The sequence below is a fragment of the Argopecten irradians genome, unplaced genomic scaffold (genome assembly GCF_041381155.1).
Source record: "Argopecten irradians isolate NY unplaced genomic scaffold, Ai_NY scaffold_0137, whole genome shotgun sequence".
NCBI classification, from domain to species: Eukaryota; Metazoa; Mollusca; class Bivalvia; order Pectinida; family Pectinidae; genus Argopecten; species Argopecten irradians.
In genome coordinates, this window is record NW_027187604.1 from 18,446 (window position 1) to 37,618 (window position 19,173).

Below are 19,173 nucleotides of genomic sequence, written 5' to 3' on the forward strand. Positions count from 1 at the left end.
ATTATAGTTACCAAAAACAATGTTGTACACATTTGATCTGGTCACAGTATACTGCATGGTCGTTCAACCGTTCGTTGCAGCATGTCATCACATTTTTGTTTTCGAATGACTACCTGATTAAAAAAAATCAATGGCAAATACAATCTTACGAATTCTTTCAATGATCAAATACATCAGGAGAGTCTATGTGAATCGGGCCCTGGTGTAATAATTCCTGAATAATTATCAAGGCCGACTCTAGTGTACAATGATCAAAATCGTTCTCTAGAGATACAAATGTATTTTCGACAGGTCTAAAAGCGAACTTTACTGAAAGGTGCACCCAGCAGTTCTAAGGAACATTTACAACACTTGGTGTGGATTTTCTGTAGCTCTGATGTAATACCAGAAGACAATTTTCAATAATTAAAAAAGAAAGTGATTATTTTTATAAGCAGTTCGTACAGTAAGTAGATGTTCTTGATGTTCTTACTGTATTTGTCTATTCATTTTAAAAATTGATATGAAATACAAAACACAAACAGAAATAATACATGGCGTTGTTGTACTGCTTAATCTGCAACCACTGCCTGCGTTAGAACCCATATTTGGTTAATAATTTAGAACCCATATTTGGTTAATAATTAAGAACCCATATTTGGTTAATAATTACGAACCCATATTTGGTTAATAATTTAGAATCCATATTTGGTACATGTATATAATTAAGAACCCATATTTGGTTAATATTTTAGAATCCATTTTTGGTTAATAATTTTGAATCCATATTTGGCTAATAATTAAGAACCCATATTTGGTTAATATTTTAGAATCCATATTTGGTTAATAATTAAGAACCCATATTTGGTTGATATTTTAGAATCCATATTTGGTTAATAATTTAGAATCCATATTTGGTTAATAATTAAGAACCGATATTTCGTTAATAGTTTAGAATCTATATTTGGTAAATAATTAAGAACCCATATTTGGTTAATATTTTAGAATCCATATTTGGTTAATAATTTAGAATCCATATTTGGTTAATAATTAAGAACCCAAAATTGGTTAATATTTTAGAATCCATATTTGGTTAATAATTAAGAGCACATATTTGGTTAATAATTTAGAATTTCGAATAACATAGAATCCATATTTCGTTAATAATTTTAAAGAACTCATATGCGGTTGATAATTTAGAACTCATATCTGGTTAATAATTACGAACCCATATTTGGTTAATAATTTAGAATCCATATTTGGTTAATAATTTAGAATCCATATTTGGTTAATAATTAAGAACCCATATTTGGTTAATATTTTAGAATCCATATTTGGTAAATAATTAAGAACCCATATTTGGTTAATATTTTAGAATCTATATTTGTTTAATAAAACTACGACTAAACTGAAATTTGTTTTAATCTAAGTCAATAACTGTATTAGATAGCATCTTTCGATGTTTCTTATTCACATCCTCGATACTCCAGGGGTTCCGATCACTTTCGTTCTCTACACCCCTGGACTATCTCATGTGAAATTGAAGGCAGTTCAGCGGAAAACATTTGACCAATCACAGACCAGCACAAAGATTTCCTTTGAAGACTACAGAGAGAGCGACGTCCAACTACAAAGCCACACAGTAAACCACAGTGTACCGTTATACGACTCTTTTGATGTACATCAAAGGACTAAATTACCAGTTCTGTTCTGTTGCCTCAAGTTTTGCTATGAGATAGTCCAGGGTAGACTGGCCACCAGACCCTAAGTTACTGATAAGACTTTCTCAGCAGAGTTCTTTACTAGATTATCTCCCCCTAGTTTAAAACTTAGGAATCAGGCATGTAGTAGTGACAAAAATAATCAAGCCAATTTTTAGTGATTTGTTTAATATTCTAGAGACTGGTAGCCAGTCTAAGTCCAGGGGTGTAGAGATCGTAAGTGATCGGAACCCCTGGAGTATCGAGGATGCTTATTCATGACACATAATATTTCAAGTGATATTCACGTCCGATTAATCGACGTCACACCACAGGGGTTTGACTCTATAGATATGTTTTCTCTCTATATGTGTAATATTGTGTGACACAGTAATTCATACATAGAAAAATATATATTTATAGAGCCAAACACCTGTGGTCATACATATGCATATGAAGAGGAATAACTCTAATAATATTTTAAGTGTTTTATTGACTGAAACAATGGTAGACGTCATTATGTGACTAGGAAAAAGTATGATATCCAGATAACAGAGCAAAGTAATTCTAATAAGTTACATATATAAAATCTAGAAAACATCTTAATTATTTAAGATATTTTTGATGAAACAACCATATAATTTGATATACAAAGCTATACCAATAATATAAAATATATACATGTAACATACAAAATATCTTTTTAAATGTCGTGGTTATAATATAAATACACACAAAAATAATTTAATCTCTTAGGCACATTATCGATATGATGAAAATGAGTTCAATAACATCACCAACCCGTTTACTTTAATAATATTCCATCTTTTAACTCACACATCCCTAAAGACGCATTTGAACTCGTCTCATTCAAAGACTGGAAGAGTTCAATATGAATTTTCAGGGGGGAATGAGTTAACCATATAATAAATAACAATGTTGTGTAGACTCATAAATTCATTTAACGTGTATAAAATGTAGATAAGTTTCAAGATAATGTCTTTTACATTAATGTACATGGTTTATTAAAATAAACAGATTCACGTTAAATTCATCAAAAATGAGACAATGGGAACGCTAGAGCTTAATTTACAGAATGTTATACTATATACATGTACATGTAACTATAAATCTCGGACATTCAAAGTAAAACTGTCACATTTTGACGTTTACACATGATACACTGCCATCACTACAACTTGTTCAGTAATATATAATAATGTTCAGCGATGCATGAACAATAAATCAGCTGGGTGAATAATTATTGACATTGTAGCGTGATTAATGCACAAGCACCCTGCCGAAATGAAAAGCGATGATAACTTACATACGATCTGATCAGAGCACAGTATGTCCGCAGGATTATTTCTTGTCAACTTTAACATGTAGAGAACACTCTATAGTTATCTTTGCAAAAAAATAACTTTCTGACAAATTGCTCAACAAGAAAATATAAAACTTAAAAAAAAATATTCTGAAAATGTTCAGTTTTGATCGATTTAATGATCCGTACAAAGCAGCTGAGATTCTAATCTACAATAGATATGACTTAATCATTTAGATTTGTATGTCAGGTGTCGCCATGATCTTTTCTAAAGTGGGTTTCGCTGTGACCTAGATTAGTATGATGTTATCACTGTGACCTATATTTGAATGGTGGGTGTCGCTGTGAGCTAGATTTGTATGGTGGGTGTCGCTGTGACCTAGATTTCTATGGTGGGCGTCGCTGTGACCTAGATTTGTATGATGGTATCGCTGTAACATAGATTTGTATGGTGGATGTCACTTTGATCTAGATTTGTATGGTGGTAACGCTGTGACCTAGATTTGTATGATGGTATCGCTATAACATAGATTTGTATGGTGGATGTCAATTTGATCTAGATTTGTATGGTGGTATCGTTGTGACCTAGATTTGTATGGTGGGTGTCGCTGTGACCTAGTTTTATATCGTGGGTGTTGTTGTAAATTAGATTTGCATAGTGAGTGTTTTTGTGACCTAGATTTGTATGGTTGGTGACTCTATTGCCTACATGTATATTTGGAGGGTGACGTCGATGATGCAAAGAACGTTTAATCCCCCTAGCACATGATTAGTTTTATTTTCCATGATTGCATTGCGGATCTAAATTTTCTTGATGCTCTGCTCTTGATTATTCGATTTGGAGTTTGAACTTGTGCTGTTTTCTTTATGATAACATCAGAAACAATCAAATGGTTTATTATTATTATTATTATTATACATGTCTATCCTTTAAATAAGGAATATATCAGTATATAACCTAAAGCTTTCCTCTGAAAAAATTATAAGTAACTTCTAAAGTAATATGACAGACATGAAAAAGGAAAATCTGCTCTATGTATCCATAGGAACATGATTGTATATGTATACATGAAGAAGAATGTTGAAAATCATGTCTGATATGCTAGCATTTTTCGGACTTCGGCAAAATTGTGTAGACCTCGTAAAACTGGTTGCGATACCTTCTAGCAGACAAAAATAAGATGAAGCCCCACTTCCATGTCATGAAACACCATACCAGAGTAAGGTAATATCCTCTCCCGTAGATCTGTAAATCTATAAATACAAAATACATATTCACCTAAAATAATCGAAGTAAACTGTAAAATAATATCACATGTATATTATGCATACAATATAATTGGACCATATACGGATATATATACTGTTTAGCTACTATAAATCAGAATGGTCAATTGCTTTTCGATAGCGATAGCTTACATTAATTACATGAACCTTTTTGGACCAGGTGGGTCGAATGCCGCTTGATAGTAAGAAATGTAGCAATGTTTAGCTAAAGTGAGCTAAAATCTGGTGAGCTATTCATTGTCATACACTTTGCAGTTTTGAGTTTAAACGTATTTTATTACAAAAACAACATTACAGCAGGATTGTGCACAAGTTATCAAAACTTATAAAAGCCCTCTCCCAACAACAATGACATATAAATAAATACTTTTTGCATATTTATGATTTTATGAACTTGTATAAACCGTTATTAATGAAATTTCTAAATAACTTATTTTAGCTGATTTGTTATATTTTTTTATCCAATTTCAGACAAAATACTCTTGTCTCCTTACTACTTTGTGAAATCTCATGCCTAACGAAGAATGATTTTCTGAAAAGTTTCTCACCTTGTTCCTCTGTTATTGCTAAGGTAAGATAAACGACGAAGCTACAGACACCCGCTAACTGGACACAGCAGCCCAACAGCATCAGTCTACTGAGGGAACTACGGTCGATCTGACCTCCCGCGTTGACCTTTCTGCAGTACCAAATGTGTAATACCAGAGTCAGTCCCGCTACTAAACCTGTCAACAGGGAAAAAAGACATCACGTTACTTCAATGTCATATAATTTGTCACCTGAGAAAAAATGAAGAGAATATCTTGGCACTGAAGGTTGGTTTACAGTACCATAGTAATGTTATCTTTTCATCCATAACAAAACCCACATTTTCATCTAATTGTTGCCTAGTTGTTTGGGACATCAAAGGGATCTGTATTTACCGTTATTTTATCATGTGGTATAATAAAATAGCAATGAATAGCTATAGGGTCACTTATTGTGGACGGCCTCTCGTACATGTGTATAATATGATGTGTTGTATGTATCAAATCATTGTGTTATTTGTGACACTGTACACTAGTGCATGAGAAGTGTTACGCTCTAAGTGCACCCTCGTTACTCTAGGGGTTACTACCTATCACTGTCGGTAAAACGACAGTGATAGTAACCCTTGGAATATCCCTGCCCTAATTGAACACAGGCAGTACATTTACATATAGAAATTTCATAGAGTTTTATTTTTAATTTTGTAATGTTTTTATCGATTGCTATAATACCCTAACTGTAAATGGCGCATTTTTCTCGTTCTAATGAATGAATGGATACCAATTACCAAGTGTACATGTAATTACGACCCAGTTTCTGACCCCATGTCGTATGCGAGCCCGGTCTGTACTTATTTCGATTGCTAAATGTATGTCATAACGGTGACCGCCTTATATCTCTACGGCCCAATAGTCCAAAGGCCCGTTAGTCCGAAGGCCCATTAGTCCTAAGGCCCGTTAGGCCGAAGGCCATATAGTCCGAAGGCCCGATAGTCCGAAAACAGATAATATAATTGGGATTTATATGCGAACAGTACTTGAAATGAAACAAAGGTTTATTACAGTTTTCGATGCAAAAGATTTGTTGTAAACTTGCTAAGGTATCTTACATGTATGTGACTATAGAATTGATACGGAAAATGATATGAAACAACGAAATGTATAGCGTATTTTCAAAAAGAGCATTCTAATCTTGAAATACGTAAACGTATCTGATATTAAAGAGTATTATTTTTTATATGTACAATGCAACCCTGTATAATATTTCACCCAAAAAATATCATTATGTTTACCATTTCCATCATTATGGGTAGAATAAACAATTCAAAGAATGGGGAAGCAAAAATAAGTCGTTAAATACATGTACCCTTGACCATATATATTGTACAATATAACGAAGTTTACTGGTATAATAAAAGTCGTTTTTCGGTAGGATTTGATTATATACATCATTTATCCAAGGAGCAATGTTAATCCTAATGCAATATAGTGTACAAAAGGCTAACAATCGGACATTTTAAAGCTTGCATGTTTGTAAGATAATCCACAGAATGTATGCTTGTGAGATATCCTATAAAATGTAAGATGTTATTTTTATTATTTTTTTTTATCATTTTTTTTTTATTTTGATGTAATTTTGACCTGGCATTGCTCCATGAAGAAATGACAACTTGCTGTCCATAGAAATTGTCAGATCAGCAGTGCCGAAAAATGTTTTCGTCAAAATACGTTAATTATAACAACTCTATAACTTGTAATATTTACTAATTTTCGGACTAACGGGCCTTCGGACTATTGGGCCTTCGGACTAAAGGGCCTTCGGACTATTGAGCCTTCGGACTAACGGGCCTTCGGACTATTGGGTCGTAGGGATATAAGAGTGTGTCACCGTAATAACTATAAACGGTCCAAATTTCTCAAAATTCCCGCTCGGAAGCATCAATTAACTTATGACCCAGTTATTGACCCCTCATATGGTTTGATACTACATTTGTGTAAACGTTGTTGCATGTAAATGTACCTTATGGTCATTGTACTATAATTATGCATGTAACTGACGTCAGAACTACTTATGTACACACAGATTGAGGAGTTTACTAGTAAAAGACTGGTCAATGTGTATCCTCAAAAATCGTTTGAACTATGACCTAAGTGCCACTCAATAGTAGCCTAAAATGCCTACTACAGTTGTACTTGCATTGTAAGTACATGTACACGTACATGTAAAATAAGACAGACATAGAACTTATTAGTTTTTAGATGTGACGGTCTATAAATTGAACTGCTGTCGACTTGTTCTAGCCATAGTATACATTGTACGTATACGTACATGTATATACTTTGTACGTGTATGTATTGTAACTTACCGGAGGTAAGCCCCCATATGGCCGCGTCCCAGTTAGAATACTTAAAACCAAATACACACAGTATTGATACTCCAATGAATAAACCTACAGAAGCATAGACTACCCGGACCTTCGAGTGAAAGTCCGGAAAGAAACCACCTTCGGGGTTTGACATGGTATCTTCTAGTAAACAAAACCATAAGGTTTAATGCTGTGTATATGTACACTCCAGAGACTGTTTCATTTCATAAGATCGCGAGAGTATCCGAAGGTAAAAATGTGTATGACATACAGTATATATAGCGTCCACTTTCGTTTTGTCCAATCTCTGAAACGTTCGCAATTTTAATGGTAATGCTGTATTTAGATTTTGATTCAATTAAATTTAAATAACAATACACTCAGGTTTTTGTATTATATATTCATAACATAAAAATAATTTATTCAAGTTAATCCATATCAGGGGCGTAGGAAGCGGGGGGCAAGGGGGCATACATGTCATTTTGCCCCTCCCCCCACATTCGTCGAGTGAGATGTTCTAAAAATGCATATTTGAAAGAAAAAAGGGTCCTCCTGCACATTTTTCGTACTTCATTGTTAAAAAAAAATAACCGCTGCGCGGCGCGTTTCCTAAAACGTTCAAGCATATAATGATAAACCTTTAGTAATGAAAATTCAATACACACGAACTAGCTAGACTGAACATGTCTATCAATGGATCATGCTATTTCAAAAAATGAAAAGATTAATTTGTTTATATGTCTTAGCAAGGCAGTTAATTCATTATTATTTTGAGTTACACAGCAGTGTGCCGATTGTGTGAATCCGGTATATTCAGATCGAGTAGGGAAGCATATAATAGTATGACGACATTCACAATTATCATTTCTAAATGCAAGTTACTTTAAATAAAAAATACCGTATTAAGAACGCTTTAAATTCATCAAAATGCATCGTAAAACTCATCAAAACCATTCTAAATCGTAATATTTTTTCCGGGTAGACCTCTAGCTAGACCCCTAGCTGAAACGACAAAATCTCGCTCCTTCGGCGCTCGCAAATTCATCAAAATACAACGCAAAACTCATTTCGGCCATTCTAAATCGTAACATTTTTTCCCGGAGGAGACCCGCTGACCCCTTAAAACAACAAAATCTCGGGCCTTCAGTGCTCGCAAATTCATCAAAATGCAACGTAAAACTCATCTCAGCCATTCTAATATTTTTTAAATAGGGAATCCTTTTTTTATTATATTTTTTTACATGGACATACATATATACCAATACAAAGATGCATGTAATAGGTTTTTAGTTCTCTTTAGCATGTTCCCCAGCTAGCGTGATATTATCCCGAATATGACGATGTAGAATTTTGTTATATAACTTTTTACCGTATTACATGTTTTTTAAAATCTTTTTGTCCAATTGATCTTTAGGATTTTTAAATAGGGAGAATTTATACTGTAAAAATAAACATGTTCGAATTTTGGTTTATTTTGCTTTTAAATTCATCTTTGTGAATATTAGTTTGAAAGCTGGCTAAACAAGGCGAAAACACGTTAAGATAAACATGAAGTCTATTGAGTAATTGGATTAAAGAATATCATGGATATGATACTTTCTACAAAAGATTCATCTGTAGTGTGGTGATAGATTGAATATTATTTGTGAAATAATAAACGTGTCCTTCATATGAAGATGAACATAATAAATTAAAGTGCGTGACTTCTCAGAGCGTCGTCAACCAGGAACCACAAGGCTATAGCTTCACCATCCTCAATACTCCAGGGGCTCCGATCACTTACGGTCTCTACACCCCTGGGATATTCCACAGTAAAACTGGAGGCAACAGAACAAAACATGTAATTTAGTCGTTTGACTAGTCAGTTGGCTATGTGGCTTTGATGTTAGGCGTCGATCTCTCTGTAAATAGTCTTTAAAGGAAATCTTTGCAGGCCTGTGACTGGTTCAGATGTTTTCCGCTGAGCTGCCTTCAGTTTTACTATCAGATAGTCCAGGGTGTAGAGATCGTACGTGATCGGAACCCCTGGAGTATCGAGAATGACTGACGTGGGATGCAGAGCGCCTATACGGTTTTCGGTCTATACGCATCGACAGGTCAAATATTATTATAGCGTTCGATATTAGATATTTAATGTCATTATACATGTAGATGTGGTATTAAGGATGCTCCATCGCCGACAGAGCATAAACAATATTGATCATTTGGACATAATTGATCTTTAATCGTTTGTAAATGTGTACCTGTAAAATAACTGGTTGTTATCTGCACAATTAATACTTCATTCTATTGTGCCATGGAATTAATTGTTTTAAATACATTTATTCTGAAGTAAGATAAGATGCTCAACCTTTTCAATTACGGTACTATGATAATGTAAAATAAGTAACTTTTGTTACTTTAAGAAATCCATGCGGCGATGTAATATGCACCACATTTAAAATACACAGAGAAAACTTTGTTACTTATCAAAGTTCGTGTAAAGAGAATAATTCATGGTTTGAAGCTTTTGAAACAATAGTAATTATTTCAAAAATTTCAAAATATGACGAATGTATATTTGAAAAATAAATCAAAATTACACATTGTTAGTCATTGACCGTATTGTGGGCGCTTTGGGTAATGCCGTCTTTGCATATTACAGAGTTAGCTCCCGTGCGGGTAGGTATCGATTGTTACGTCATTATTTTGTGAGCGCAATTCCCGTTGTTTTCTCAGAAAAGTATGACGTTAGGCTCACAAAAACATGACGTCACAATCAATACCTACCCGCAAGTGCAGACAACTCTGTAATATGCAAATTCGGATGAGTGAGGCGTGAAAGGCCGTTTTCGCTTATTCGGAACAACCGGTTCGACCGTTGGTTAAAGTCATTATTTCAAGTATAAATCCTGACGGACCTGCAGTTTTTTAATACAGGCCTGTGAGGGCATTGTCAAGGCTCGTCTGAAAACAGTATAAAATCACCAGGTCCGTCTTTAATTAATAAAGGAACAACTAGGTCCAACCAGTCAAACCGTATAATCGAAAACGGCCTAGTGAGCAAGAGTTGACCTCGAATTACAAACAATACCCTTACACCTAAAGTCAACACTTCCGGGAGTCATACTAAAGACCTGAATGGACCTGAACGGGACCTGAAGGAGGACCTGAACGGGGTTTTAGAGTATTAAATGCATATTTATATGCAATATCTCTTTATTATATGCTAGAATATATATTAATACACATCTTGATGTCTTTTTTTTGTGAAAAATTTTTTTTTGAAGACTTAATTATAAAGCTCGACAAAAAGGTCGCTTACCGTACCGATAATATGGCGGACCTGAACGGGACCTGAAGGAGGACCTGAACGGGGTTTTAGAGTATTGAATCGATATATATAAGTAATATATCTTTGTTTTATCCAATATTATTCACTAATAAACTATATATATTAATGCTATTTATGAGTAAAAAAAAACTCTTAATTTCAAAGCTTGTAGAAAAGGGTCGCTTACTGTATAGTTAATGCCGATATGGTGGACCTGAAGACAACATGAACTGAATGGACATGAGTGAAGTTTTCAGTAATTTCTCATTTTTTTTTAGTAAAAAACTGAATTAATTTATGTATATACACATACATGTATACAGATATATCAATGTAAAGGTGATTGACTCTTGTTAGCTAATAGCAAGTAATGCTAACCTAATATTTATAGTCAAAAAATAAAATACGATAGGACACAGAGTGAATTAAATCATTTATTTATTAGAATATATATATATAAACATTATTTACATACACATCAGTTCACATAATACATGCATAGATATAAAATACATCATTAATTTATTATTTATCAATACACAATTATTTTACATGGTACATTTGTACATTTCACATTCACATATAACATTTTGCACGGTATTTACAGATAATGTTCAAAAAGTACATTACAGAAGTAAAATGTCAATATGTACACATCAGGCGCGGATCCAAGGGGGGGCGGACCCGGCGTACGCCCCCCCTAAAATAGGAGTGAGAAAAAAAAGAAAAAGGAAAAAGAAGGGAAAAAGAAAGAGGGGAAGGAAGAAAGAAAAAAAAGAGGGAGAAAGGGAAAAAATTAAGGAATTAGATAAAGAATGAGAATTAGACAGAAAAGCTCCATTTCCTACCTTTACCGTTTGATGTTATCATTTTAAAATCTAAATGTATTCGACTTTGTGGTACATACATGCATGAACATACTTGTATCCAGGCGCAATGGCATAATTATATATTTTTTTCGTGTAAGTTAAGGTTTTATCTCCATCACTTAAAAGGTACAATGTAAATCCTTTCAAGTATTTACTTTTTCCCAAAAAAAAAAAACCGATAAAATCCCAATATATTAGATAAATTTATTGGTCATTAATATTCAATATTGACAGAGTTATATCTCAATAATCCTTAGCAATAAAAGAAAAGGGGGAGGGGGTGTGGTGGAAGGAAATTGTAGCTGGCCATGATCATCGCATGGTTGACTGACTATAATGTCCATGCCCTTCGTTTTCCAGATTGTAAATGATATTATTACACATTTTTGAATCAGACATTAAAGTCCCTGTATTAAATCCGACTATCAATTCACAAATGTGTGCGTACTTTCAAAACGCCAGTTACAAGATCACTACTGACTCCGAATGCTTCTAGAAGCCTTTTATTTGTCCTAAGAAAATGATTTGTAAAGAAAAAAAAGTGGAATGCGACAGAAAATGAGAGCTTCTAGGGTCTGGGTGCACCCCATGGCCAGATGCCTATCCTTTTTTGTTTTCAATAAAAACATATCTTAAACGAAAATGTTATAAGATAGGCAAACGATGTTGAAGAAAAATTAATGCACATTACAAAAGGCTTCCCTAATTAGAAAACAGGATGATAGTCAATGGTTCCTGGCACCGTAAATGGCCCATAGACAAGACCACTAGCCCTTCTTTTCCTTTCATTGTTACAAATATACACGAATCAAAGAAGATTGTGTAATTTAGGATCGCAAAATTGACTTATCTAATCTAACGCGTGATAATGAAAAATAAGTATAGAAAAGCTAAATAAACGGTTAAAAAGAGTATTATCCCGATAACACTGTTCCATATATAGACCATAAAAAAAAGGCCATTCACATATGGCATGAGACCTCCGTAGCTAGCAATGCTATGTCGCTCGAATAAAGCCGTATTAGACCTGAAAATGGTAAGACTTTCTTTTTAGAGCGTAAAACCAATAGTTCCCTATTCACTTACCTCATCTCAAACCTATCAATTCGAAGTAGAAGTATAAAAAACTAAAACACTGCGATGCCCGAGGTGATTTTCTTACGAGCGGGTTCTGGATGGCAAGCCTCTTTCCTCGAAACGATACATATGTGGGGCCCAATTCCGTTTGAGCACCTTGGCCGAAAGGCAATAGTAAGGCCCGGTACTGATTGATAATTACGTAGTTTTTGTATCTCTAGGCGGGTGGCGCGGCCTCGCCCAGACGGCTCCCCACGGGGGTGGGGTGGTGGGGGGGGGGGGGGGGGGGGGGGGGGGTCCTTTTTCTTTGCTTCGTGCCTCTATGAATAAGATATTCAGAATTTTATAGGCAGTGCAATTCAGTCATACCTATTCTTAAGTCAAATTACAAGAATCAATAAGACAACTGGCATAGATGTATCAATACCTTCATAAACTAAGCCGAAACGATTTTATTATTACTAAAAAATGGCTTCCACTATATTTATTTTAATAGCGTGCGGAATAAAGTGTTAAAAAATTGTATTGCGAGGGCTTCGTTTCCTGGCTTGGAGCCAAGGCGGACCCCCAGTAGGACCCCCGCGCCTTCATTAGCTTAACTGAGGCATCGACTAAGTATGCCGCGCCCTTATGTCCACCTAAATTTTTTCCAATTATCAACATTAACCTGCTATCAAGAAAACTTCGATCCAAATTAACCTAATAAAACATAACTAGTCTGCTGGTGACCAGATAATGTTTTTCCTTTTTCTTGTATCTAAAGTTAGGTATCTTCTATCACCTACTAATCTCCTACAATAATAAATAAATCATGCACCCTCCGTTCTATATTATAGAAGCATATAAATAACGAAACCCTCATGGAAATGACTTATTATTCAGAAAAACTATATTAACTTGTTGAAAGGGTAACACACACCTATATGCCCGTCCTCACATCGTTTACTGCCGGCTCGATTTTAAAGGTAGAAGAAGTAAGAAAAGGTTCTAGTTTGTTTATCCCCAGAATACATACAGACCTAATGCTATACTTCCTGTTATAAGTAAAATTATTAGAAAAAAATATTTTTAAAATATTATATTATAACTTTGTAACGAAAACATCAGTATCAAAAGTGAAGAATCAGTACTGATTTTCAACGTGATGGGATTCAACTGACCCAATCAACTTAATTTCTATTTATGGATGTAAATTCCCCAAAAACTTAGTGTCAGCTTGGGTGATCACATTACCTGTATAAAAATTTGAGACCACGTTCTGTTATATTCCAGTCATAATCTGGCATTTGTTTTTTTATCTTCTTTCCACTAGACGGAATTTTTATCTTCTTTATGCTTAAACTGAATAGTAATAGCATTCGTAGTATCAAACTGGAATAGTTATAATTAATAGGCATAAAGAGGGTAACAACCGTAATAACGTCGCAGGAATTAAAAACAGCTTTGAATCAACATCAAATTATAGTATATATGAAAGCGAATACTGCTGAAGTCTGGCTTCTAATTCATTAAATTTTAAATTTTTTAAATTTAAATTTTATTTTTTAATCTTTTAAAATTTAATTCTTTTAATTTAACTATACACATTACTACTATCCGTAGCGTAAAAAAAATATTTAAGGACTGGTTGGTTCCCTCACATTAAGTTTCTTTACTAAGTATCAAATAATTATTATTGACGGGGCGGAAGTCCATTTGATACTTATATTTTTAAAATATAATTTTTATCAAATAGATTTATATTACAAATTTTGATCAATATATCGTAAGTGATTAATAACAAAGTTTTCATTGTTTTTTCTCCTCTACTAACTAATAACGCATACACATAATATAATTTAAAAGTCAGCACACACCATAGGAACCCCCGGACAATCTATACCTCCGGCCAAACCCGGCAAAAGGACAAAGTAACCGTACTTAACGGAAGCGGTGAAGTCCCTCTACTGTCGGGTGTAACTGGTTGTACTAGAGACCCGGGGCACAAAACAACTGTTAAAAATACTCCCCTATGAACAACAACATACCACAATAACTACACTTTTTATAAAACAGAAAAATTATTTTCATATATACCAATAAAATGTAAATTTTTTATATACATTTATCAGTAAGCCTTCTTTGGCCCCTTTCGGTCGCCCTCCCACGACATAAACATACTATCACGTGGGACAACGTAACACCTACCACAATAGCGACTGGCGCACATGGGCCCGCCCAACCCGCCATTACCACCCACCAAGTTCCAGTTTGGGAAAGAAAAAAAAAAAATCCAGTCATAATATGCATTACTAGTGCTATGGTCTGTATGTGTAGAAATTAAGATAAATTTTTCTTTCCTTTTTATATCCTTTTTTATGCTCATTTTTCAGAAATTCTATAATTAAGAGTAGTGCTGTAGATTTTTTTTCAAATAGATTTTTATTTTTTGCTCCTAACTTAGAATTTTTTTCTAGTTTTGTATTTCATGATGGCTAGTACATTAGTATTAGGCCAATTCTCAGCAGCTGGGTAGTTCCAAATTTACAATTATTGCATTGTTGGAATCATATCAAACAAGACTTCAAATATTGGCTGGTAGGGAAAAAGGTTGAAACTTCAGAAATAGCAATGTAAGCGACTTAAAAACACTCATGCATTGTGAATCAGAAGAACATTTCACTGATAAGTTTGAACATCTTTCTTCAAAATGGTCAGAACCAGTTTTAGATTATTTTGTTAAGCATATTAAACCAGACATCTTAAAGTTCTCAGGTAGGTGGATTATAGAACAGTTTCCAAATCTCTATGACCCATATTCAGGAATTACAACTAATGCTTCAGAAAGTTATGAATGCAGTTTTGAAAAGAATGACAAACTGGAAAGAACAACCCGTAGATCAATTGGTTTTGTCTCTATATTATCTTCAAATGTTTGGAAAAACACAAAACTGTGTAAAATTATCTGCAGGAGACACTTGGTTTTGCGATAAACACTGTTAGTTGATATTAGTAGGTTCACCATTCAGTACAAACATCCAGGATGTTTTTTCTAATTTTTGCAGACTACACATTTTGATGACAAATATACATTTAATTTATAGTGCTTTCTAACTACTAATGTTTCCATCTGCAGTTCGCCTTGTTGCGTATAGATACTCGGATGTTAAACATTTTATTTTCATAGTACACATTTTCATGTCAAACAGATATGTAATTAGTCTTAGTGCTTTTTAACCTATAAATGTTTCCATCTGCAGTTCGCCTTGTTGCGTATAGATACTCGGATGTTTAACATTTTTTTTCATAGTACACATTTTCATGTAAAAAATATATATGTAATTAGTCTAGTGCTTTTTAGCTAATAAATGTTTCCATTTGCAGTTCGCCTTGTTGCGTATAGATACTCGGATGTTAAACATTTTTCTTGCATTTATTCTTAGTGCTTCTTGGTATAGCTGTACAACATTTTCATAACAATATGCATGGTAAGTATTTAGTAAATTGCTGTTTTTGTAATTAATTTTTAGAAATAAAGTATTTGATTACCATTGGACTTTATTTTTATTGTGTTAAGTAGGCTTAATGTAGATGTAATAATTATTATCAATTCATTACTAGTAAAAACAATATGCAGGTGTATCAAAAATAAAAGTAAGAAAAAATTGTTTGTCTTAATTCAGTCTCCAAGATCTATTGTGTAAATAAAATTATATGGACTCAGTGTAGAACCACGTCCCCGTCGTTGAGTCTGGAAACATATATGGCCAAGAGTTCTACATATTTCTTGTTGAAATTACATATACATATGTACTACTAAGACTAACACAGGTAACTTAACTTAAATAAGATCAACAGAAAAGGGGCAACATTCCAAGAAGTTTGAGGAGAAAACTCATCATGAGGAATCTTATACCAGTACTACTCCAAACGATGCCCAAAATGAAAGAATTTTTGGATTCATCTCTCAAAACTTAGACCTAGATAGTAGCAATGAAGAGACCCTCTCATCACCACAACTACCAAATGAGAGTGCCAACCATACCTGGGATGGTATACAATCAACAGAATCAAACGAAAATAGTGTTGATTAGGGGAACAGTTTTATTCCGGTTTTAAACTACGTCACAGATGAAAACACAGAAGAACGACCTTTAAGAGTTATATATAGTAATGTAGACAGTCTTTTAAATAAAAGAAAGGAGTTAGAAGTGGTCATTAAGGAAGAAAATCCAGACATCATAGTACTAACTGAGGTATTACCAAAAAATAACAAGGGAATACAAGAGTGTGAATTTAACATGGAGAATTACGACACATTTATAAACTCCACCATAAAAGGAAGAGGTGTCATCATCTATATAAAGAAGTGTCTCTATGGAACACGTTTGGAAGATTTCCCTAATAATGGTTTTGAGGAGAGTATATGGTGCTCTATAAATTTAAAAATCAATGAAACGCTCATTTTGGGATGTGTCTATAGAAGCCCATCAAGTACATTGGAAAATAACAGGAAGCTTAACAATGTCATCTCTAATGCAACAAGCCTGGGTACACATTTGTTGATCATGGGAGACTTCAACTATAAAGAAATAGACTGGGATAATATGATCACAAGAGGAGCAATAGGGAGCGAGAGTTTTAAATTTTTGGAAACCCTACAGGACTCATATCTAACTCAGTGTGTAACAGAAGATACCAGACATAGGCACAACCAAATATCCTCACTTCTTGACCTGGTAATAACAAATAATGAAGAAATAATCGATGACATCAAAATTAGTCCACCTATTGGTAAAAGTGACCATTCGATAATAACTCTAAATTTGCATCTATACCAGACTACTCCGATATCCAAAACCAAAAAGTATAAATACTACAAAGGAGACTACATCAAAATAGCAGCAAGATTGGATGATATTCATTGGGAAACAGTCCTAGAATCTAAAAGTGTGCAAGAGTCCTGGAAATACTTGGCAGAAATTTTAACACAATTAATGGATGAGCATATACCAGTGAGCCAAGTAGTACCAAACATCAATCACAATAAATTCGAGGGCTGGATCACCAAAGAAGTTATGTTTGCTATAAAAAAGAAAAAGAAGTGCTGGAGTAAATATAGAAACGTAAAAACCAGTGAAAATTATGGAAAATTCGTTACAGCTAGAAATGAGGCAACATCTAAAATCCGGGAGGCCAAACATGATTATGAAAAAAAAGTGACAAGTGATATAAAAAAGGACAGTAAAGGTTTTTGGAAATACGTTCGATCCAAAAACCAAAGTAAATACTGGAATCGGGGATTTAATAAATGATCAAGAGGAACTTATATCCGACCCAAAATTTAAGGCTGAACTACTAAACAACTTTTTCTCAAGTGTGTTCACAAGTGAGGATATGACTACATATCCTACAGTAGATCAAAGGAATTTTAATTCAGAACTCACAGATATCCACATTGAAGAAAACATGGTGCTTAAGAAACTAGACCAGATCAATCCATCAAAATCTCCGGGGGCCGACAACTTACATCCAAAAGTACTGTATGAACTGAGAAAATCCTTAACAACTCCACTTCACATCATATTTAGGAAATCATTAAACGAAGGAAAACTCCCTGAAGAATGGAAAATTGCCAACATTACAGCCCTTCATAAAAAGGGAAACAAGAAAAAAGTGGAAAACTATAGACCAGTGAGCTTAACATCCATTGTGGGGAAAATTATGGAAAAACTCATAAAAGATCACATTCTAAAACATCTGGAAGGACAAGACTTGCTGTCAGCTCATCAATTTGGATTTAGGAAAGGAAAATCAACTACGACGCAGTTACTAGAGGTTGTAGAAATAGTCACAAAATTATTAGATGAAGGAAACCCTGTGGATATAGTTTACCTCGATTTTAGAAAAGCATTTGATACAGTACCTCATCAAAGATTGCTGTCGAAATTAGAAAGCTACGGAATAAAAGGAAAAGTACTCAAATGGATTAGTCATTTTCTAATAGGAAGAAAACAAAGAGTAACTGTGCATGGAAATTATTCAGGCTGGAAGGAAGTAAAAAGTGGTATTCCTCAAGGGAGTGTTTTAGGACCTGTTCTATTCCTTATCTTCATCAATGACTTACCTGAACAAGTTAATTCGATAGTTAAATTATTTGCAGATGATGCCAAGCTAATTGGACCAGCTAACCTGGATGGGCAAAGAGATATTCAAACGGATTTAGATAGACTAACATTGTGGTCAGAAACTTGGCAAATCAACTTTAACACGGAAAAATGTAAATCTATCCATCTTGGCAACAACAATACGCAACAAAGTTACAATATGACTAATGGAGATGAACAAATAACTGAAATCAAACAAACAAAGGAAGAAAAAGACCTAGGAGTTATTTTTGATAAGGACCTTAAATTTAACAAGCATATATCTGAGAGTATATCCAAAGCTAATAGATTGATTGGTATCATCAGAAGAAGTTTTGATTATTTAGATAAGGACATGTTCACAATCCTGTACAAATCACTCATTAGGCCTCATGTGGAATATTCGAGCTGTGTTTGGAACCCATTATATAAAAAGGATATTATTCGGATTGAAAACGTGCAACGCAGGGCAACAAAACTTGTCAAGACCATGAAAAATTTGACCTACAGTGAACGGCTCAGAAGTTTAGGAATACCAACATTACAATATCGGCGAAAGAGGAATGATATGGTACAAACATATCGAATTATAAAGGACATTGACAG

General features: G+C 34.0%; 2 protein-coding genes across 3 annotated transcripts in view; both read right to left on the minus strand.

Annotated features, from left to right (window-relative positions):
• LOC138311860 (uncharacterized) overlaps positions 1-19,173 on the minus strand; it is a 48,673-nt gene that overhangs the window by 7,950 nt on the left and 21,550 nt on the right. The gene's annotated exons all lie outside the window — the stretch shown is intronic.
• On the minus strand, positions 3,144-7,380 carry LOC138311862 (heme transporter hrg1-B-like). 2 transcript variants are annotated; one of them, XR_011206769.1, is made up of 4 exons: positions 7,184-7,380; positions 4,839-5,015; positions 3,413-4,257; positions 3,144-3,382 (listed from the first exon to the last, which is right to left on the minus strand). XR_011206769.1 is itself a non-coding variant. In XM_069253019.1 (3 exons), exons 1-3 carry the CDS (start codon positions 7,335-7,337, stop codon positions 4,106-4,108), a joined length of 483 nt encoding a protein of 160 aa, XP_069109120.1. In that variant the 5' UTR covers positions 7,338-7,380; the 3' UTR covers positions 3,144-4,105. The 2 variants fall into 2 exon arrangements, 1 of the variants encoding a protein (XP_069109120.1); XM_069253019.1 differs by having other exon boundaries at positions 3,144-4,257.

What these genes read in the sequence shown, in the direction of transcription:
- LOC138311862 (XM_069253019.1), bottom strand. Translation starts at nt 7,337, where the DNA reads ATGTCAAACCCCGAAGGTGGTTTCTTTCCGGACTTTCACTCGAAGGTC. An exon ending in CATATGGGGGCTTACCTCCG is followed by an intron (nt 5,016 to 7,183) that starts GTAAGTTACAAT and finishes CCCTGTTGACAG; the next exon opens with GTTTAGTAGCGGGACTGACT. An exon ending in AGCAATAACAGAGGAACAAG is followed by an intron (nt 4,258 to 4,838) that starts GTGAGAAACTTT and finishes TTGTATTTATAG; the next exon opens with ATTTACAGATCTACGGGAGA.